The sequence below is a fragment of the Phalacrocorax carbo genome, chromosome 4 (assembly GCF_963921805.1).
Source record: "Phalacrocorax carbo chromosome 4, bPhaCar2.1, whole genome shotgun sequence".
Taxonomy (NCBI): Eukaryota; Metazoa; Chordata; class Aves; order Suliformes; family Phalacrocoracidae; genus Phalacrocorax; species Phalacrocorax carbo.
Window position 1 is genome coordinate 66,346,076 of NC_087516.1, and position 22,883 is coordinate 66,368,958.

Below are 22,883 nucleotides of genomic sequence, written 5' to 3' on the forward strand. Positions count from 1 at the left end.
TCACGATAACATATCTGCAATCTTTTTCAAACAGCCATAAAGATTAAACATCAGAGAATAGAGAAGCTGAATTTTAGGGGGCTAGTAGACAGCTCTCTGCAAATATTTTAACAGAAATATTACAGATTTGTTCAGTTAAAAAAGCTTGCTTTGCATAGGCAAGGCATTTCATACAGCATTCCCTGCTAAATAAAGGAAGCTCTTGCACACTGTAATTTTACACTGAATTAACCTGCAGACCAAGACAAACATAAAATCACCTTACTTTAAAAGGCCATTTTTGTCAAGCATGAGAGCAAGTCTCTTCTGTTCTGGCTTCTTTATGCCACAAACAGCTTTCAGGGTCACTGAATGTCCCATAGCAGACAACAAACTGGTCTCCCCAGGCAAGTGCTGCAGAACAGCAACAGCAAAGCCTCTGAAAACACCCTTGTTAAAGTCAGATCTAGGACAGCTGGGCAAACAGTTGAAAAAACACAAGGCTGTGATGACTCCAGGTAGTTCTCAGCCACAGCCCAAGCAGTTTAGCGTAATTTAAACAGACTTGTTTACAACATTCTAGATTATGGCAGGGCTGCTACGAACACCCCAGACTTGGGAAGGCTGAACATGTGCAAGGCTGCAAGTTCCGTGTCGCACATCTAACAATAAAGTTGGCAGTTCAGATATTTAACACACTTTCTTGCACCTCCCCAGTCTCTTATGCTTCCAGGAGTGTAGGAGAGGGGCTTTTTCTACTGGACACCTGAGGAGCCATATGAAAGACCCTGAATTAGAGGCACTGGTAACCACGGTCAAAATTACATCTTTTATCACAAGTCTGACTCAACCACTGATACCTCAGGGTAGTAAATCACCTGCTTTTCAAAGGTGTTGGGATAATCTGAAGCTTTGTACTAACTGAAGTAAGGAGTTTGGGGGTGAACTGCTTGAATACAGGGATTTCGAAAGCCTCACTGTTAGCCTGAATTTGCTTCCCACTGAACTAAGAGCAGAGCTGAACGCCTTCGAAAATTTCTTCCATTCTGAACAGTTTTAACAGTGGACCTGTATCAGAACTACTAGCGAAAAATTAAAGGAGAACAGTGGGAAAGGGAAAAAACCCAGAAGACTCCACAACTGCTTTGGGTTATAGAAGACCTGAGAAGATGATGAGGAGCTCTAGAGATATCTAATGGAGCTGCGTGACTGGGACACATTATAGTGATGAAATTCATATTGTAGGTAATAATTTGGGCTACTCCTATGCATTGATGGATATAAAATGCACTCACCACTCAGGGAAGGAGAAAACCCTAAGTGTCAATAAATAGTTCAATAAAAACCATCTGCTCAAAGCACAGTAATGATAAAAGAAAAGTAAACTCTTAGGATACATAAAAAATTAGACTGTAATACTAGAATAGAGTGGATGAATTTAATAGCACAACAGCTCCTATGTACATACAAGGCTTATGCTGATACAGTTAATTCTTTATATTTGTACATGTGAAGTACAGACATCTTCCCTAAATTTGTCCTCTGATATCCACATACATTTCCTAGAGACTTCAGTGTAGCATCTAATGGTAGAATTAGTTACATTTTCATTTTGAACTATTTCACCTGTGTAGGCAGACAAAATTTATTACTTAGGAAATTAAAACAAAATATTTTTTCATTATATGTTTTTTCCTTTTACAGTATCAAATTTAAAAACAACAGAATTAAATTACCCTTTCATCAAGAAAACCTAGAGATATTTTAAGTACAATTTGAAAATAAAATTTTAGACACTATAAATTATGTAAGACTGTAATTATGTAGACAACTGTAAATTATTGCTTATATTTAGGGAGGAAAAAACTACATTATAGAAGGTGACATCATGAAGACGACATCATGGCACATATAGTTTATTTGAAGATCTTACACAATTTTGTTTCATGATGTTCGTGGGTTACCTTCCAAGGGTAAACAGTCTTGGTACACTGGTGCATCAGGGTATGCATCATGAACCATTAGAGCTTGTACTACTTTTTATTCATTTTATTTTGTTTTTTAAAAGGTTAAGGCACATGTATACACAGTTCAGAGAACTTCAGATATTTTTAGAGAAATCAATATCTTTCCTGTGACTTTACAGTAGTGTTAGGGTTCACTTTTTTGTTGTTACTTAAAAAAAACCCACCACTCACAAGCAGAGGAATTTTCCAGTGTTCATTTCTCAGTAAGTACTCATATGCTCTTTATATTAAAATATCAGTTTAAACTACTGCATATAATTTGTTGGCAAAATGTTACTACTCTCCCTTCATTCTTTTCCAGAAAGGCTAGCTGTGGACCTTGCAAATTTATATTCAGTTTTATGTTTTACATTTGCTTCAAACAACAAATCTAAAAATCAATACTAGAACTCTTTCTTTGCTTTATATCTTATTTCATAAGTACCTTGCTAGCTTTCTTCATTATAGTCTATCTCATATTTCAAAATCTTATCTTGTATATGCAGCATCTTGTTTTACAAAAGGCATAGCAGATCCACATGAAAGTTGCAAAAAAATAAGACATAGCCCTGACTAAGAGATTTTGTACAAGCTACAGCTTAACTGAACAAATAACACCTCAATGGCTTTGTTGTGTATGAGAGCAAAATAGCCAAAGTATTCTTCAATAAAATGAACTGTCTGCCACGATTTATCTGTACAATTCCATCACAGCTCTTGCCTGTTGTTACACTTTTCAAAAATATGTCATTAAGCTGCCATAAAAGTCATCGCAAATTGTTTTTTCTCCCAAACTGATAATAGACTTACAGATCTAATTTTCAATCTCTTTTCTTCATTACTTTGATTCTTAAGGAGAATATGACATTTGCTCTCTGAATACTTTGTAGTAATATCGGGCATCTCTACAGCATTTCTGTCTGAGGATCTCCAAGCTTTTAATAGGTTTGTCTTTACTGCACCTTGAAAGGCTGACATATTTATTTGTCTCTCTCCTGCAGAAATGGATAGTTAGACGCAGACTTTTAAAGAAATGGGTTTTATAATGTCACTGAAAAACTACAAGACTTTTTGAAAAAAAGGACACAAAAGAGCCTTCTGTGTTGTCAGACACTATAACGTCATTAAAATCCTGACCCTTCACAGCTTAAACAGAGCAAAGAAGCAAAAGTAAAGCCTTCTGTTTTTCATTCCAGTTTTGTGTTTTTTTTTTTAACTACATGGACTGTCCTCTTCACAAATCAAGAGACTTTGTAAATATTACTGATGACAAAAACAACCAAGTAATCAAGAAAATATCACCAAATTAAAAATTAGATCTTGATTTCTCATGGCGATCCGCCTTACTTTTTGCCAGTGTATATATGAACATTGTTTTGTTCATATAGGATTTCATATGCATCAAATTAAATTCAGTACTTGAAATGGCTTTGCTAATGAACTAAATGTATTTGTGACAAAAGCTAGGAATCGGCTGTTTTAGAAAGTTGTTTGCAGGGTTAAAGGAAGTAACATCACATAGGAAGGGATCACAAGAGGAATGATGGAAAATCAAGGTGAAGAGGGAGAAACAGGGAGAAGAAAGAAGAGCTGAAAGAAATGCTGAGAGAACAAACCACATCATACAGAGACCAAGGAGAGGAGTTGAAACCTAAGGATGGGTCACAGAGTCAATAGGTATGAATTTGTAGCCCTACTAGACAAGTTGTATTTCTGCTCATCACATCAAGAACAGCTACTTCCACCATAATAAATGACAGCATAGCCATAAATCATCTTCCCCTCCTCCAAAAGCCAAGACTTTCAGAGAGCACAGAGAGTTTCATTCCCCTCTGCTTACATCTCTCATTTGCCAACACCTCTCTGGATAAAATGATACTAGCTCCTCACCAGCCTGAATAATATAGGCACATCTTTGGACAGAAATTTTTATCTCCACCATATCTCCTTCCAACAACCACAGGTAAATATCTTACAATGCCACGTATCAGACATTTTCAAAACATGGTACCTGTATCACTACTAGTACACAAGTTATTCTAAAGTAGTACAGACACACTGTCTTGGACAGCTAAACACCTCTGCTGCTGCCACTGCCACCCATGGCAATATGTAAGGAAATGAGATTTGAAAAGTCTGAAGTCTCATGTAAAAAGCAGTACTGAGAGTGAACTCGTCACTCCATTATTTTCTTTGCAGCTAGAATCTTTTGTTCTTCCACTCTGCTAAAGCCAACATTGGATTTCTCTTCCATTGATTACAGGAAAAAGAACCCAATACCCCTACAAAATCTGCTCCTGGTTTTCAGTCTGATTATCCCTTTGCTGTCTTTCCATTTCTTTCTTACAAAGCTCTAGAGATCTTTTCCCCCTATAATGCCTATGACTTGTGAAGAAGGCTCCCTCCAGACCCCTAAAACAAGACACCAAACCACTTACTCATCAGAGATAGGTGAAGATGTTCATTTTCACCCTCAAACACCAAAAGATTTGGAAGCCTTTTGGCTTCCAAATATAATGCTTCTCCCCACCATAATGCCACAGCTACAGAAAACAAAGGTGCTAAGTGGCTTGATTGTCTTCCCTTATTAATGGAAGGCTACTGCTGGCAAACGGCTTTTGATAAAGAGTCATTTCCTCTGGAATGCCCCAGCCATCAAAACCAGCCCCTACCTGCTCCTCTACCAGGCATACTGCAAAGTAACACAAAGGGCTAATGTGGTAGAGTTTGGAAGGCACACCTAACAGATGCTAAGACTAGAAATTTAAAAGCAGTATAGATCACAGGGTTGGGGGTCAAACGATATATAAGAAGGAAAAATTATTTTTGCTTTGGACAATTTCACAGTTGCACTCTTGAGTAACTGTTCAGCTGTTGTATTCTTATACACAGATCAAGAGGACTTAAAGCTGAGACTCACTTTTTTTTGATATACCATATGTTTGAACCATCAGTAAAACAAACAATGGTAGATTGTATAGTTATTAGACACTGACAGTTAAATAATAAAGATTTATAGCTTACGTGGGTTTGGGATTACAATCCCAGAACACTAACTTTTTCAATGATGAACACAGTTTAATCAGAATTTGGTGACCACACCTCCCTTAGCCAACAACAGTGAAACATTTTATCTTGTGCCCTCAGGTATGTATCAATTAAAAAAAAAAAAAACCACAAATCCTCGTAAGATCAAATGTGTCTTCCTTTTATCATCTCCCAACCAAATTTTCCAATTGATATGGAGCAAAAACCCCCAACCAAGTAGCTTCTAATGATGTAGACCCTTTCCAAGCACTTGACCAAATACTTCATCACCCTGTCCCAGAACAGTAAAGTATAGCTCTTACATAAGGCTTTTCAGCACAGATCTTCAAACACTTCACAAAGTTGCCATTATCCATTACTGCTAACCCCAAAGACACAACACCCCATTCTGTTTTACCCAACAGGTTAGTAACAGCTAAAACTAGAATCTGTGTTTCTTCAGCCACAAGTCAGTACTACTTCTATCATGCCATAGTACCTGGTATTTCTTTGAGAATAACCCAAGCCCAAACTGACCTCCAACAGTCACTTCTACTTGGACAAAGAAAACCTAAAACCCTCTGTCCTGTCCTTACACAGTCAACTACCACAGCTCTCAAGTGCTGTGTTCCAAGAAATCCAACAAGGCCTTCAGAGCAATTATTGAGGGTGTGCCTGTACTCTACAGCAGCAGGACACTTCTCACACTGATTAGCTCATATGGAGCTCCCTCACTATATTGCTTCTGAGCAAGCTCATTTATCTTCATATTCCATTATGCAGTGTAGATACACCCTCAGACAAATCAATTTCTCCAGGTAAGGGATACACACTTGATGAGGCAAAAGCAGTTTAAGAGACATTATTATGAACAAATGCTCTCACAGTACGATCACTTGTAGTTCCAGTTGACTCCCAGGTTTAAATTCTTCATATATTAGAATGGATTTAAATTAAAACAGGAAAAATGCATTTTTCTGCTCATGTTAGAAAGAGAAATATATCAATAAGAGCTTAGGTGAACTTTGGCAAGGAGAGATGCGAGAGGGTCTTCTCCCCTAGCACGAGGGATGTGATTTGCTGTTCTTCAGAAGAAAAAATAACAATCGTCTGACTGACAGAGTGTCATGGTTTAACCCCAGCCAGCAACCAAGCACTGCACAGCTGTTCACTCACCCTCCCACCCCGGTGGGATGGGGGAGGGAATTAGAAGTGTAAAAGTAAAGAGTAAAAAACTCACGGGTTCAGATAAAGACAGTTTAATGATTGAAATAAAATAACATAATAATAACAATAATAATAATAATAATTTGTAATGAAAAGGAAAACAACAAAAAAGAGAGAAAGAAACAAAACCCAGGAAAAACAAGTGATGCAACCGCTCACCACCCACTGACCGATGCCCAGCCCATCCCCGAGCAGCGATCACTGTCCCCTAGCCAACTGCCCCCCATTTATATGGGTATGGAATATCCCCTTGGCCAGTTTGGGTCAGCTGTCCTGGCTATGCTCCCTCCCAGTTTCTGCCTCACCTCCTCGCTGGCAGAGCATGGGAAGCTGAAAAGTCCTTGACTTAGTATAAGCACTGCTTAGCAACAACCAAAATATCAGTGTGCTATCACATTATTCTCATGCTAAATCCAAAACACAGCACTGTACCAGCTACTAGGAAGAAAAATAACTACCCCAGCCAAAACCAGGACACAGAGAAGCACCAAATTCCAAAAATATGTTTGCACTGGAAACTTGCTTAAGTTTGGTAATAAATTCGTCACACACTTTGTCTATGCAGAGTGTGTTTAAAGGTGTTTCTCTTTTGCATACCTTTGCAGAGCCTGACTGAGAACTCTCAGTTCCCAAGACCCAATTCTTGATTCACTATCTGTAAAAATCACTAACAAGGTATGCATTTTTACATTCCTCCAACACCAGTTTGGTACAGAAGAATTAGAAATTCAAGCTTACTTTGTCAGTGATTTATACAATTACTTACACAAGCCTCCCATGATAGAAAGTTTCTGTTTTTGAGCTGGTATAAAATACACACACCACCACCACCTCAGATAATACTACCATCAAAAGGTAAACTCTAATGGTCAAGAAACTAAAGTACCTCTCTCACTCCTGAACACAAATGCTGTACGACATTGCTTTCGACTAACCAATCACACCTTTTTTTCTAGAGGATCTTTTCCTTGTTCTAAGGATAGGACAGACAGTGCTAACACTGAACAAGCACTCGTTCAATACTTCATTTCATCCTCACTGTTCACTATGTGGCATCTTTGTATATTTTACAGCACCTTACATCTAGAATCATAGCCAGGAAACTCCTCATTTCTCTGTTAATCACTATTATGTACCTGAATTATTTCCTTATAATAACTAATTACTCCACAGCACCTCCATGAGACAATTTTATGATTCTTGTTTTCAGGTAGCAAGCTGGGAGACAGTGATGTGCATCAGGATTGCCCGTAATTAGAGATGCTTGACTTGAGATGCTTTGGGTCTCTCTTCAGAGGATAGAGCAATTAAACAGCACTTTGTCAGTACAAAGTACAACTTCAATCTATTTCAATGCTATCATGTGTTTTCAAAGCTGACATTAATCGGTCCCAAGAGTCTGAACGCAGAAAATGAGAAGTACACAACTAATGGCCATACTTAAAAAATGTGGTTGAAGTGACTCACCCAACCTCACACAGGAGCCGTGTGGCTGAATTAAGATTTGGCTCTAACCTGCCAGAACAGCATCCCAGCACTCCTAGCCTTAAAACCAATTTATTTTAGTGTTATTCTCTCCCTTCCTCACCTACTAGGTCTCATCCACCTTCAGCAGTTATGAGGAAGCAGATCTAAAGGAAACCACCTCATTAATTAGCAGACCTGGATTTATTTCTTAAATGCTATCTATCTGGTCTTCCTGAAAATAGCGTTTTGTGGATAAAGGAAGAGTCTGAAATTACATCGATACATACCATTTTAAGGCAGAAAATATAACGTGACCAAACTGAGTTTGCACAAACAACTTCAATTCTGGCATTTCCTATCTGTTGAGAACTTTGTATTCTATCACTTTCAGAGAATTCCTCATTCCCAGAATTTTCATTCCATGCAGTCACAAATAATATAATAATTAAATTATTTTTTGTGTCTCCATCATTACTTGCTACATTTGCAGCTTGAAGCTTGAGGAACTCCCACTCCGGGGCCTCTTAACACTAAACACCATCCAAAGGATCTCTGCAAGAGCAATTCTTCACCACAAAGCTAATGGTCTATAAGATAACCAGTACACAGCATGTGAACATTACGTGGTTAGGAATTACAGTGCAGCAACAAGCAGAAATTTCCTAACACCAGTTTCTATCAGAAACTTTGCTATCACCTCAGAAAACTGAGCTTCTTTCAGTTTGAACTATACCAGCAGATAACACCGTTTCCCTTGTCCAACACCGACACAAAACTCAAGCTTTAATTCTAAAGGTTTTTACAGTCCACAACAGCATCACATTGCAGTCAGTGTTTTGCTACACAAGCTCATCATAAATAAGTATTTGTTTAACCTTCTGTTTATAAAAAGCTTTCAAGAACAAAACAAAAACTCACCTCATTTCCACCAACAGCTTTGGTTAAAATCACTGCAGAAGACACAGGAGGTGGCATGCAGCCTACTGTCTGCAAGCTGAAAGCAACAAAAAGGAACGTTACATTCCTCACATGATGCAAACACCATGCAGCCTAAAACCTTAAAATACCAAATAGCTGAGTAGAAACAATCACCACATCATCTGCACAACCCAATCAGTTCACATTACAGTTACAGCCCTGCACCAGCTGGCAGGATTTCTGTGCCATCTCTTACCAACCACCACAGTGAAGAGTCACATCACCACTTAAAAACTCAAGCACTCAACCTCTCTGTGACTCCATTTCCCACCTGCAGTACTGTATCTACCATTCACAAAGATATCTACTTGTCTATCCAAAGATAGCTGTATCACGTGTCCTGATGTAGTAAAGTCTGTAGTGTGTTTTGAGATACCTGTACCTATTTGGAAAAAACAAGAAAATAAGGATGTAAATCCCTATTTCCTTGAAAAAGCTGTTCAGTGATAAAACCATTTACTGCTAATTCGAATTAAAAACATGCTCACTATTTCAGGTTCACACTATACTTTGTGATTTTTTTTGTTTTTAAGTAGGGGCTGATGAAAAACAACCAAGCTTTTTATTTCCTGAACATTAAAAGGCGATCAAATGTTTAAGTTTTATGCTTGTTTTCAGTTCTTGGTAAAGTCACCTGACTTCCATTAATCAACATATCAAAATCTTTCTCCTGCATTTTAGAAGTCTAAAATACATTGTTATTATTATCTGTCTTTTTTTCCATTGTTTGTGCAGCAAAGTTATCGATATATATATTAAACGCTGTTGCAAAGCAAGAAAAAATGGTGAGCCTTCTTTTGTTTTCAAAGACAGTGCACAAAAAGTAGTTTTTACAAAAATTAGTTGTATCAAATGTGTAATTAGAAAAAACAAGAACATACCACAACAGATTACAATTAAATTTGGTACTAAGTAAAATAGGCCTTCTGAAGCAAAACTGTGTTGACTTGGAAGGAACAGTAAGGCGTGAAATAAAATGGCCTGCAAAACTCCCAAAAGCATGGAATCTACACATGTTTTCAGGTACTGGAGTTTGAGACAATATTTTAGTTCAGATCAATTACTAGCAATGAACTACTTTGCACTTTTAACTGTGTTAGTCCATCCCCGAGAACGCAGTGTCAAAAGCTATAGGAAACAGAAGTATTAAATCCAAACAATAGAGAGCATACTGTAGAGCAACTGATATGCTGCAAATATTCAAAAAGCTTGAATAGAAGAAACAGGTAAATGGCAATGATGGTATTCAGTTTGTCAGCTACAGACACTGTGGAAAAGGAAAGAGACAACCAATGTGAGCATTATATAAATCCAATCACAAAGTGCCAAGCACCACCTTGGAAGTACATTGTACCTTTAGCTTACAGTGAAGTAAGCTATTGAAGCAGATAGTTGTCAGCACTTAGGATAAGATCATATTGAAAAGAAAAGAAATACAGGAAAAAGAAGTGGTGTGTAAAGTTTGGAAGAATATATGAAAATATACAGCAGACAAATACATGGCGATTCTGATGTCCATCCCCTATATCAGCTGTGATACTGTTATCTCTCTTCTATGTGGTTTCTTGGCAGTCAGCTTCTTGAACTTCTCACCTGCACTAATAAGGGGTGGATTAAGTTCAAAGTTATCCAGAAACGTACAAAATGCGTGCAAGGACATTAATCTCAGCTGCCAGGGATTTTCCACACTATAAGAGAATGGTTTAATAACACAATCCCTGTGAACCCACTCAAATTTAAAAAAATATATTTGGAATTTAAAAACAAAAATCACTATCAAGCTATGGTTTTAAATATTCTTCATATGAAAATATTAATCTACAAAAAAGCCTGGTACACACTAAATGGAAATACTTCTAATCAAGTGTGTTGAAACACGCACTTGTCAACTTTTTTTTTTTCTTGCTTTGTATCAACTACATGTAACACTACCAATATACAAACAAATTCCCCTAATGGCCAACAGATTAATATAGCTAACAACCAACTGAAACATTCCACTGTTTCAGGCCATGCTATAAGCACTAACATCAGGGGTCCAAACACTTGGTGAAGGGCAATAAATAATACCTGTTCTGCTAATACATTTCAGACAACTAAATAGTAGGGTCTCAAGTCACGTATTTTAGATATGGAACTACCAAAGCCATCTTGCACCAGATCTTTGCATCTCATGCCTTACCACCTGTGCTGTAAACACTACATGCTAAGAGTGGCAGAAGTGGTGAATCTGTGCAGACATTAATAAGTTGTTTCATGCTCCTTTTCAAAGAGATGCTGTCAATGCAAAACCTAATCAGCCAACAAAAAATTAACTTAAAAGATGCTTGGGATTATGTCAGGTTTTGCTCTATTTTATATATTTCAAAATAATTGCAAAACAACAAACCTAATATCATCCCAGAGAGAGAGGGGAAAAAACCCAACTGTAGAAACACAGATGAAAAGCTGGTACTATCTGAATCTGCCTCCCAAATAATATTTACAGCAAAAAAGACCACTAAAGAGGATGGGAGAATCTACCACTCATTCTGAAGCAAGACAGGAAATTAACTGTGGGCTTGACTGCGCCCTTTAGGCATAACCTTGTTTAGAGAGTAGTGGAGAGCTACAGCACCCAGGGGAGCCACCCTGCCAAAGGGTACTACATGTCCTTGGGAGCATATGCCTATTTTTCCAGGTCTTTGTGGGGACTATCAACTAGCTCCCACTACAAGCTGTGCTAAACACACTTGATGAGAAAGTAACTTTGCCAAAGCCTGCCTTGTTTCCCCTTGTTTCCATTAGGGTACTTCAGTGTTTCTACAGAATAAAATCTACAGCTGTGGGGCTTTAGGATGAACTTCTGGTTACACAGAGTGGCCAAGGCACAGGCAGTTCCTCACATCCACTCCTCGCTCTCCTTTCATGTACCCATATAGGGACATGCAAGTACTTGCTTTAAAATGTGTTATCCTAGAATTAGGACAGAGCTCAGTATCTTCCACACCTGCACAGCACTGAAGGTAAAGCTCCCATCAGGCTCCCTTTGCAGTGGGAGCCTTCAGAGCCACACAACTCTTGCACCTTGCACTTCAGAAACTGCAACTCCCATGGATTAGGAGGGAATTTTGGCTCACTGTGGAAAATTTTACCTCTGTTCTAGCCGAGGAAAAACTTCACAATGATTTTCCTTTAAAGAATAACTTTTGCTATGAATAGCAAATGCAAATGGACATTGTATAGCAACCTTTTTATTTCCTTGATGTACTAATACTGTTAAGCAAAACAGTGGTGACTTTTAAAGGATGTAATCTCAATTTCACCTTCTCAGTATCATTTGGACCACTTCACACTTGGAACACCTGGTGAAGCCTCTTCGAAACAAAACGCTCTTTGAGGTTTAGGTCTTGTAAAAACAAACACAAGCAGCTTTATCATTAAACTTTTAAGAGAGTAAACTCTCCCCAAGCAATGTTTCACCAGCAGGAAGAAACAGTGGGGATTCTTTAAGTAGTTTTCTAAAATAATTGATTTTTGCATTCAAACATTCCAGTATAGCTGCTTGGTGCTAGGTATTGACCTTTGATTCTGAAAAAAACTTTTTATTTTTTGGATTTTTCATAACATCTATCACTACTGCACCATTAATGCGGCTTTGGAAGCACACATTGACAGATTTAAACCACATTGTTTTCATGGTAACTTAGCTTCTGCTCCTCTCAAAGTTCTCCTACAAAAACTTTACTCTCCTCTCACTCCCCCGCCTACTGCGTAGTTTAGCTAGGAGCAGATACTAACTGCTGATCTGGACACATGCAAGAGATGTGACTGTTTAAAAACAGAAAGGAACACCAGTACATGGCATACACAGCATTTATCCACCAACTTATGTTTTCCCTTCAGCATTCCTTTTTTTTTCATCCCCATACGCCCCGAGGGCCAGCACAGCACTTCAGCTGTGTTTTGTGAAAGAGAAAGCTAATCTGTTGCAAGCTCTCTACATATGAAAGTAACTGACCAGACTTTCTAAACATGAAACCAGGCTCCTGAAAGGATAATTTTGTGCATTTACTGTGTTTTTGACAGCAAAGTGCTGAAGCACAAAAACAACCAGAAAAATATATTCACAATACAAGTCTTAAAATACCCGTAGCAGGATAAGCAGCCCTTTAAGAAGATAGCTACAAATGTATTTCACTCCATTATGCTTAAACATACCCTTTTAAAAGCCATTCATTTATAGGTGTGATTGATAATAGCTGAAGAAAGAGCCATATTGCTGTTGGGAAGAACACAAGTGTAAAAATCTGGACAAAAAGGTGTAGTTTCACATGCATCAAAGCACTTGTCAGCTCCTGCAAAAGAAAAAGAAGAGAGGAAGTTGCAGTCATAACAGCTGAAGTAAGATCACGTTTGTGCTTTTAAAACTAGGATCATGTTTATAATACAAAGAGAGTGCATGTCAAAGAGGCACCTTTAGGGATCATCTGATCTCCTCTTTAATAATGAAGTACATCCAGACAACATAAAAGCTCTGCCTGCTCCTGGGCATTTTTCCAGAAGGACTGTCCACCACTTCAATAATAGGGTAGCTCTCATAACGGTAGCTTTTCAGCAGGCAGCCTTAGCACTTTGTCACTGCTTCAAAACCTGTGTTAACTATGCTGACGGCCTGTTTACTTTATTGACTGCTGATATCAAGAGGAAGGAAAACTTGCAGTGTCCACGTGATTTCAGGCCTCTCTAGTCTAAAGACAGCCATAGACTGATTCTCATTTACACCGTGAAAAAGGGATGTTTACATTACAAACAGTCATCATTTGTGGTGTTTTTTTTGAAGGAAAGACAAACAAACATAAAAAGCAAGGTAATCTGTAGCAGATTTTGATTAGTTATTGTATCAACAGATAGGAAATTTATAGGAAAAAAAAGTAGGCTGATGAAGAATAGCAAAGTAAGAACATCAAGACCATAACAAGCTAACAACAGCTAAGCCATAAATTTCTGAGAAATAAAGTATAAAACGCCACTGGAGATTGAGAAAACAAAACAAAACAAATTTTAATTTTAAACAGTGTAAGAGCACTCCAGAGAGGCGATCAAGTATCCTTATGCAATAAGCTCTTCAGTTCGCTCTGTGTATCTCTGTTCCTGTCTTTTCAGGCACTGCGAGGATCTTCTACACAGTTTTTGAGTACAAGGAAAGCCTTGTACATTTCAGCTCACTCCAGCTCTCATAGATTGAGAAGAAAAATTCCTTTTCCTCTCTCTCTCAAAATAACTTGCACTCTTTTCAAGTAAACAATGCAAGAGGAAAAGAACTGATGGCACTTTAATTCAAAACCTAATTTGCTAGGATTTTCCAGCTATCTGATACCCCAAATGCACTAAAAAAGAATATTTTAAAAGTGTATTTCCATGTACAGTAATGCAGCAGCCAATCTTCAACTGTCACCCTCTCTCAGCTTCCAAACAGCTGAACTTTCATGAAACACACTGAAATCTTGCATTTTTGACCATCTGAGTGTACACTGATGTAGTTATACACATCTGGGAACACTAGCAGTTCAGCACCATGTTCTTGTTACTTTATTTCTTGCAATAAAATTATTTCCTGAAATTTTTTTAGGGGGAAAAAAATCTTCCACAAAAAACATACATGTCTGTTCATATCCTATTCTTAAAGTTATACAAAACATGGACTTGAAACACACATCTTGATCCAGTTTTACCAAGAAACTATCATTACATTCAGTGGTTCGTTAACTGAATGAAACAACTTTTTTTTTTTTTTTAAATAAAGGAAGCTCATAATCAGGGTAGTATCACTCAATTAAAAAATAGGCCTTTTTTACACATAACCCGTCACACTACCTACAGTGTCATAAATAGCTTCACTGTAGTACTATTTCATCTTATGTCAAAAAGGAAGCAAAAATAAAATGTCTGGGAGTAGAAACACATCCTGTACAGGAAGAAAAGATACCTGGAAATACCTATATAAAAGGTATGTTTTAAAAGTAAATAATACAATTGAGAAAAACCAGAGCAAGTAATTTCTTTCAGCAAAGCTGCTAATTACTCCTTCTTTCCCGCCAAGTCACCTCCAGCCCAGATTTCCTAGCGGACCGACCTATGAAGGCACCATCACACATACAGATGAGCCCTCGTAATTTCGTGTTTTTAAACTTGGAAAATGCCTTATAAACAGATGATTTGAAGAAAACTCTGTAATACTTTCAAAAGCAAAATCCAAGACACAAGCCTCGGGAAAGACTCGTTGGAGCTTCCAAGGGGCAAGGAAAGCAATCACAACCCAAGCAATCTAGTGCACGAAGGAATGTTGTATTAGTGGAGTAGGTCTTTCCAGATCTACATTACCAGTCCTTAAAATGTCTCTACTGATTGCCTTTTAGAATAGTTACCCCTTAGACTGTATTATCATAGAACAAGCACTGAGGCAAACAGCCTTCACCCTCTTAAGAAATCTACGAAGGCTTGTCCCAAAATACATCCGTCACCATAGCCCTCAAAAAAGCAGAAGTCTCAGAAAAGTTACTGGAAGCCACTAGTTATGACGCTGTTTCTGCACACCAGGTAGAACAGGTTAGCTTGTCTTTCCCTGTATTTCAGACTCTTTAGAGAACTTATCCTTGCCTCTCGCTGGTCAGTGTGCATCCATCCCTGTTGCCATCCAGCCATGCTTAGATGGTCATAGCTGGACGCCTCTGGGCAAACACCCACACAGAGCAAACAGTGTTTTCAGCGGCTTGCCAAAATCCTCATTGAAATGGATAACTCGAGTATGTGACTTAATTTCTGGGGCCCTACAGGACGTATTTGTTTTAAAAGAACAAGCTATCCAGTCACTGAAAACTAAAAGAGCATTATATTAAGGTGGAATCAAATGTTCTTGTCATTCCTGGACACAGACTATTTCTACAAATATAAAAGGACCTCACTGACCTCTAGATGTGAGAACACAAGGCCATGCACAGACCAGCTCTCCCTGAACGCTGCCAATTATTTTTGTAAAATGCTTTCCGAATGCATGTTAGCAAAATTTTTGAGCATGCACTTTCACAGCAGATAAAACCAGAAGCGTAACCTTAAAACAGCATCAGCTATTTCTAGTTTTGTCATATTTATCATCAGAAGGCCTCTGTTAATATTTACACAACTTTTTATCATTTCATAAGGCATAGCAAACCCTAGTTTCAATCTCTTCTAATGTATTATCCAAGGTAGAACAGCTGACACACAGGTCAAGAACTAATACAGACGAAACCAGAAACGATTTACTTTGCAATCCAATAAAAAGATATATTAACTGACGAATAATACTAACTTTAGGTTGTGCCTTAAACAATTAAAACACACCCCAAAGTATTTCAATAGAATCATAACTTGACCTTGTGGCACACTTAAGGATTGTTTTTAATGTACATTTTAGAAAGTAATAGCAAAAGGTGCAATGAGTAAAATGTTTTTCTCCCTCTTTATCTTCTACCCCCATGGCAGAAATTCAGAAAAGGCTTAGCTTCTTGGTGGAACATAAAGCTGCATGTACAGCACCAGTCCTAACTGATGTTTCCAGAATAATCCGAGATCAGCTACCTGGACACAAACATCAGGTCCTGTAAAAGCTTCATTTACACTGACATGTTGCTTTTAGAAACACAGGTGAAAAAAGGTTATGCAAGTTCAAAGTAGGATATGACACATTGCCCAGAAACCTGTCAGTCATGTTACCTTAACTGGAAAAAGTTAGATGGGCACTAGCACTGAGAAGCTAATCAAGACTTTGATAATGCTATTAATTTCACTCACAGATGCTTTACAAATATAGAGCTTCAAGGATACAAACTGGTGAAAGGGAAAGAAGTTTTACATTTTTTCTCTGCATGCAAAGATTCCTCACCCTGAAATCCGAAAACTCCACTGTTAGTACTACTCCAGCTTTGTGTTTCACGTCCTCTTCTCTGAGGAAGAAAGTGCCTTTCTGCAGCCTACTTCTACTAGGATTAATTACTGTCCCAGTAAAACAGACAACATGGTTCTTCCTGCTTTCCCCTAAGACCACAAGGCTCTAAACAGCTGTGACAGAATTTACTAAAGTTATTCACTTTACTTATACTGTGTCCCAGCAGAACTATAGGCCATAGTGTCAGAACTGACAGCAGAGGGGGCTGCCCTCAATTTGAACACCACCTCCATTTGAAACTTTACCCCTATAACCATGACACAGGTATAGAAACTTTTTTTTTTGTTGCATGCACGCTGTTCATCCAAATCCCAGTTTTCTCAGAAGATACCACGATGATTCTTTCAGGCATTAGTATCATGCAACACAGGAATAATACCACCTGTTAGCACAACCAACAGCGTAAAAGGATTCAAGAAACCAGACTAGCAGAAATGTGCAGTGTTTCACTTCAACTCTGGCTGCTCCTTCTCTTCTTGGCATATAGCCATAATTTCTTTTAGCCATGCCTCCTTTACACATCACTAAGAGGTTCTCCCCTTCATCTCTTCTTACTCCCAGATTGTTCCTCTTTGAAAAACACATGACAAAATTCTAAACAAGTGTCAGTGCCTGTGATATGCAGCGGAGCGTAGGCACTCCAAGTCCACCTGTCCACAACTAAATTCTATAGAAAAAGATTGCCAAGACTTTGTACCTGTGTGTCAGCCTTGTATCTGCAGAGGAACCCTTCTGCGTTGATACTAGCTGCTGCCCTGTGCCTACCCAGTGTGGCAACTTAAAGCCACCAGATCTTTGCTTGCACCAATCCCGTAATAACTAGCCTAAGCAGTTTTACTCAGAGAGCACGCCAGCAGGCAAGATGAAGGAGAGAGGCACAGGGAGCTCAGACCTTCTCTTTGCTTCCTACAAGAGGCACGGAGACTCCACGTTGCCTCTCACTGCCTAGCTCCCTACAAAGTTCTACCCTCGGATTCACACAGTTTTCCAGCCTGTATCTCAACTGAGCAGTGGGGAAGCCAAGGTGCAGAAGGGGTGGCACAGGCAGGTGTTAGAGTGCTCCTGGGTCTCATGCTGATTTGGGTCTGGGACACATCCAGGGTGTAGCTCCAATCTCAAAATTGTGCTCAGCACTTCCATTTAGTCAAAGCCCTGCAAAGTCAAGCAACCTAACCTCTGTGGAGGGGTGAAACTTATTCATACTCTCCTCATCATGTTCACTACTTCGTGAAGAATTTCCTGAAATCAAGGTGGGGTTATTCTATAAATGTCAAATATTAATCTCCTCTTGTTAAGCCATTCTCCCAGCATCCACAACAACAGCCCAGTAATTAACTATTCCAATTACATTCAAATCTGATCAAAAGCAACACAAAACTTTTTAAAGCAAAAAAAGAATGAAGCAACAAGAAATTACAGTACCTCTGTTTTTAAGGAGAGTCCACTGTTAAAGAATATAGCTGAAACAGCAATGTAAGTTATGGTAATTTCTGGTTTCAAAGGTCCTAAAAAATACAGACATAGAGAACAAAGTGAACTACAGTCAGATATAATGATATGCATATATTGCATCAAAGTAAATGAGAATACTTAGAAAAATACCCGGAGAAAATCTAATCATTAAAGTCTCTAATAAAAAGAATGGGATTTCTATTAAGTTACAGAAAGCATGCTATTCATTTTTAAATAAAAGCAAACCAGTGAGTGTGGAGTGTGAGGTATGACGTCACACAGATTTGGCTTCTGTGATTACAGGCCACTGGGAACTAACAGGTAAATTCTGGAAATGTACAAACGGGGAATTTTTCAGGGCTTTCCTCTGTCATCAGAGTATCCCTATAGTGTCAGCAAACTCAAACCCTACACTCAACTAAAAATATTAGCTGCTCCCTCCCCAGGGGCACTGATATCATCACATATCTACCTCTCGCTTCTTCCCCTACCACACACACACACACACACACCTGTCTGGCTGCCTGCAGAGAGGAAACCAAATCGTACGCTGCAGTGATTTCCTTGGAGCAATACAATTCTGCACTATTCCCCCACCACAGGGCTGTGGCAAAATGGCTCATTCCAGCCCTACAATATCACATTTCAGACACACTGCTGCAGTGAGATCAGCAAGGGCATATGTCTGCACCTTCAAGGGTTCCACTATATTAAAGGCTTACATTTGTATATATTTATATACTTTTTTTTTCAGGGAGATTAAAATAAAATACTTTTTACACTCCTATAAAAATGATGAATTTTCTTAATACACTTTGCCATCAGAGGCCACCAAGTACAAAATGCATATGCTCGTATTTTCACAAGCATTCAATCTGTTATTATATTATAAAGAAAATGCTAGCAGTCTACTTAGGACCAAAGTAATATCCTAACTCTGCAAGTGACAGTAAGTTGTCACGAGCAAAACTGCAGCAGCAAACAAGCAAGCCTTTACTCAAAGCTCCAGAAGAGAAGATCCTTTCTGCTCCCTTGGATGAATGATACATTGATGGTCACACTGGAGCAAGGTCAATGATCCTTATATTAGAGGGATTTGATCGTACACTGAGTCTACTCAAATTTGCATCTCAAGTCATTTAAACCCAAATCCTACTCTCAGAGAGGACTCTGTTGATGAGACACTACAACTGTGTGTGTTAAACACAAAAAAAAAACCAAAGAACCTACATGAAGCGAAAGGTAAAAATAAGCCAAGAAATGCAAGAGTTAAATAAGCCACAAAATGCAAGAGTTAAAGTTGCAAAAAAGCACATGGCTAGTTGCAAAATTATGTCATGTTAACTGAATAGCCGGGGGGGTGGGAGGAACAGAAAAATTATATAAAAATATATATTAGTTATGCAGAAAAGTATTTCTTAGAGAGAATTTAATATATTTTTTTATCTTTTAGAAGATTAGAGCATATACATACATGCACATACACACTGGGCAGACAGGCAGTGGGTTAGTTAGTCTGGCTAAGATAGGGGTTCTTCCAGGACTCAGCTTTTCTATTTTAGACTTTTTCACTGAGCTACCTGAACTCCTTTACGCAGGAGGAATCTCTGCCAGCAGAGCAACCCCATGGAGCACAGGGAACTCTGGTTAGAACAGATCCCCTCCACCTCTTGTGCAAAAGACTGGTCGGGAAAGCTCTTTTCACAAAGGAACTAAATAGGCTCATTCATCAAATCAGAAAACACACAAAAAGGGCTTGGCTTATGCCCTGAAGGTGGCAACAGCACAAATCCTTGTTACTTGTGGCACAATGTTCCACTGGTATGGATGCTGGACCATCCATACTGTTCAGTAAGGCCCTGCAAATTACAGTGCATGGTTTTGTCAGCTGGAAGATGGAAAACTAAGCTTTTTGCATATGCTGGTACCTCCCACCCCCTGCTTTTTTTTTGTTTGTTTGTTTTAAAATGAGCACTGAGATCCCATAGCTTCAGAAGAGGGACACCACTTCACAGAACACATGCTCACAAGCTTCAATCAACGCTTACAAGATTTTTCAAGCAAGTTGTCCCAAGAACAATACCATGTCGACACTTCACGTATTTTTGCAGTAGGATAATTAAATGAAGTGCTCCATCATAGTGCTTCCATGCAGGAAGTAAACTCAGGAAAAATTACCTCATATTCTAGTTAAAAGGATCTCCCACATTGCTGTTAACAATTGGCACGACAATCAAACCAGAAAGGGACAAACTACCTGATACTATCAATTTAAAGTTGTCTTTAAGGTCTGCTGAAGACACAGCATGGATCCTGCAAGAAGCTCCATGTGGGTCCTATCCACCGACAGAAAACAGCACACAGATGTTAGAAAGGATCTTTGCGCAGCAGGAATTTGCCTACCCCGAACTCCATGAAGTACTGGAGCCTTAGTTGCCACACCAAGAGTTCAGAGTCATATTTTTTAAAATCACTTTCTTTTTCCCAGAACCTAACAGGGGAGGGAAAGCTGGCTCCTCAGTGAGAAGCTGTCTATCCTCAAACTTCAGCTCTGTTAAGAAAAAGAAGAAGAAAAAAAAAAAATCTATGCGTATACAAGCACAGCTAGATTCTTTCTCCCCTCCCATAACACAGAATTGCTAAGGCAATTCAGTTCAAGTGTTCTACAGCCGTTTTCTTAAATCTTCAGAGATCAATTAGAAAATAATATATATATAAAATCTATTTTGTTCTTGAAAACTGTGAACATCTGGAACTGAAGTTACAATGGAAACTAACCAGAAAATGCTGCCAGCGTTTATGCTTAAAGATACACTGTTTATTTTAAGATAACCCTGGGTATTTCATCAGCTCTTGTTTCAAGGACCACACAAGACCTCACTGCTTGGAAAGGGACAGGTCTTCTGATTCGTTTACTGTGAGCATTTGACACCATTTTGCACAGAATCGTTTTCACTGTTTTCCCTCCTCTTTCATGAAGAAGAGGGAACAAAAAAAAAAAAAATCTTTAAAATACAAGTGTGTTGTTATAAAGTAAAAAAGTCATCTGGCTGAAAGACAGCACCCGAGGTTTTAACACAATATATGCTAAACTGCACCTCTCGAGAAGCTGACAGACGGCAGACATTCACACACCGAACTGCAAGGACTTCATGCCCATCTTAGAGTTCTTGAAGTTACTACTCAGTTGAGCAGGAGTACATTCGAAGTAAGTTGCTACCCAGTTTTCGCTACCACCGACCCAAGAAGGGTAGGATATCATTCAGGCAGCCGGTGTGGCGCCCAGCACAGGTACAGGAACACACCTTGAAATATTTCTTGGGTACCTGAGCAACAGTGACTGCCTAACGAGCAGGGGAGGCGAGCTGCTGGGGGGCAGCGGCGGGCCCGGCCGTGCCCCGCAGCCCGCAGCCCGCACCCCCAAGTTCCCGAGCTGACGCCCCGAGGGCCGGGGGGCACCCGAGCGAGCGGCCGCCCCCGGGGACCGGCGGAAGGTCCGCAGCCCCCCTTCCCAGGGTGGGGGGCCGCGCCGGGCCCACTGAGAGCGGCGGGCCCCCCCCTCAGGGCGGCCGGGAAACGCGCCCGCACCGCCCGCCTCCGGGACAAGCCGGCCGGACTCACCCCCTTTGACGCCGACGGCGGGCTCCAGCCGCGCCACCGCGATGACCAGCACGATCCCGAGGATGAACCACTCCTTCCGCAGGCGCTCCAGCAGCCCCATGGCGCGGCGCTGCCGCCGCTCCCCGCCGCCCGGCCCGGCCCGGCCCGACCCGGCGCGGCGCGGCGCAGCCCAGCCCAGCCCGGCCCGGCGCGGCGCAGCGCGGCGCAGCACGGCGCAGGGCCGGGGCGGGGCGCAGCCCCACCGCCCGCCGGCAGGACCAGCCGGATCCGCTGACGGGGAAAGTCTCACCCACCGCCGCCATCGCTACCACGCACCTCCTAATAGACACGCAAACGACGGTCCGCAGCGCAGAACCAGACCCACGCCGGCTTCGGCCGCCCCCGCCCCGCATCCCCGCGACGAGGCGGGAGCGCCGACGGCCACCGCGGGTCGCGGCGGCGACTGGTGGGGAAGTGGGACGGGACGGCGGCCACGCCGCCGCCGGGCAGGCCGGGCAGCGTGGCCTGTAGAGCCGGTGCCGGCGGGCGGCACGGCCCCCGCCGGCGCGGCGGAACAGCGGCGGGGGGTGGGTGTGTGTGGCGTGCGCGCTGTTTTGGTACATTACAACGTCTGCGTGACGCCCGGTGTTTGACGCGCGGGAGGGCGGGCGCGAGGCTGCTGGCAGCGCAAACCGTGACGGGGAAAGTCGCGCAGCCCGTGTCGCGGAAGCGCGGGCGCACGGCGGCCGCCGGGGCACGGGCCTGTCACCTGCGCACACGCACCCCGCGCCCGTGAGCGGGCGCACGGCGGATCGGCAGCCGCCGCCGCGGGGCTCCCGCCGGTGCCGCGGGTATCGACCCTGCCCGCTGGAGGAGAAGCGCCTATCGCGACCCGCCGACATCGCCCCTGGCTGCCGCACCGGAGGCGACTCCCCGTGCGGAGGTCGGCGGGTTTACCCCGGTGTTAAATACACCTCCGTTAAAAGCAGAGTATCACCAAAAGCTCGCCCTGGCGCTCGACCGGCGCTTTCCATTTCCTATTCCTCCCGTGCCTCCCCTTCCCCACTGGATTCATTAGCCCGGGCGCGACCCCTCGCTCTAAATCACATTAACGAGGAACTGGCAAAGTATGACGCGCTCTGCCCGCACAGCTGCTGGCGCCGGCCCTGCCGCCGCCGCCT

General features: G+C 41.0%; 1 protein-coding gene across 7 annotated transcripts in view; it reads right to left on the reverse strand.

Annotated features, from left to right (window-relative positions):
- SLC10A7 (solute carrier family 10 member 7) overlaps positions 1–21,992 on the reverse strand; it is a 156,045-nt gene extending 134,053 nt beyond the window's left edge. For 3 of the 7 annotated variants that reach the window (XR_010372755.1, XR_010372754.1, XM_064450297.1), the window contains exons 1-3: positions 21,724–21,992; positions 18,073–18,155; positions 8,625–8,700 (exon numbers count right to left, since the gene is read on the reverse strand). Coding sequence is in view for 5 of the 7 variants with exons in the window: in XM_064450297.1 (XP_064306367.1) it covers positions 8,626–8,700; positions 18,073–18,155; positions 21,724–21,823 (258 nt within the window). In the remaining 2 variants the exon portion in view is untranslated. Of the gene's footprint in view, positions 1–8,624; positions 8,701–12,884; positions 13,022–18,072; positions 18,156–20,505; positions 20,654–21,723 lie in introns of all 7 variants that reach the window. The other 4 variants (XM_064450296.1, XM_064450293.1, XM_064450292.1 and 1 more) reach the window with 4 other exon arrangements.
- Positions 21,993–22,883: the final 891 nt, after the last annotated feature.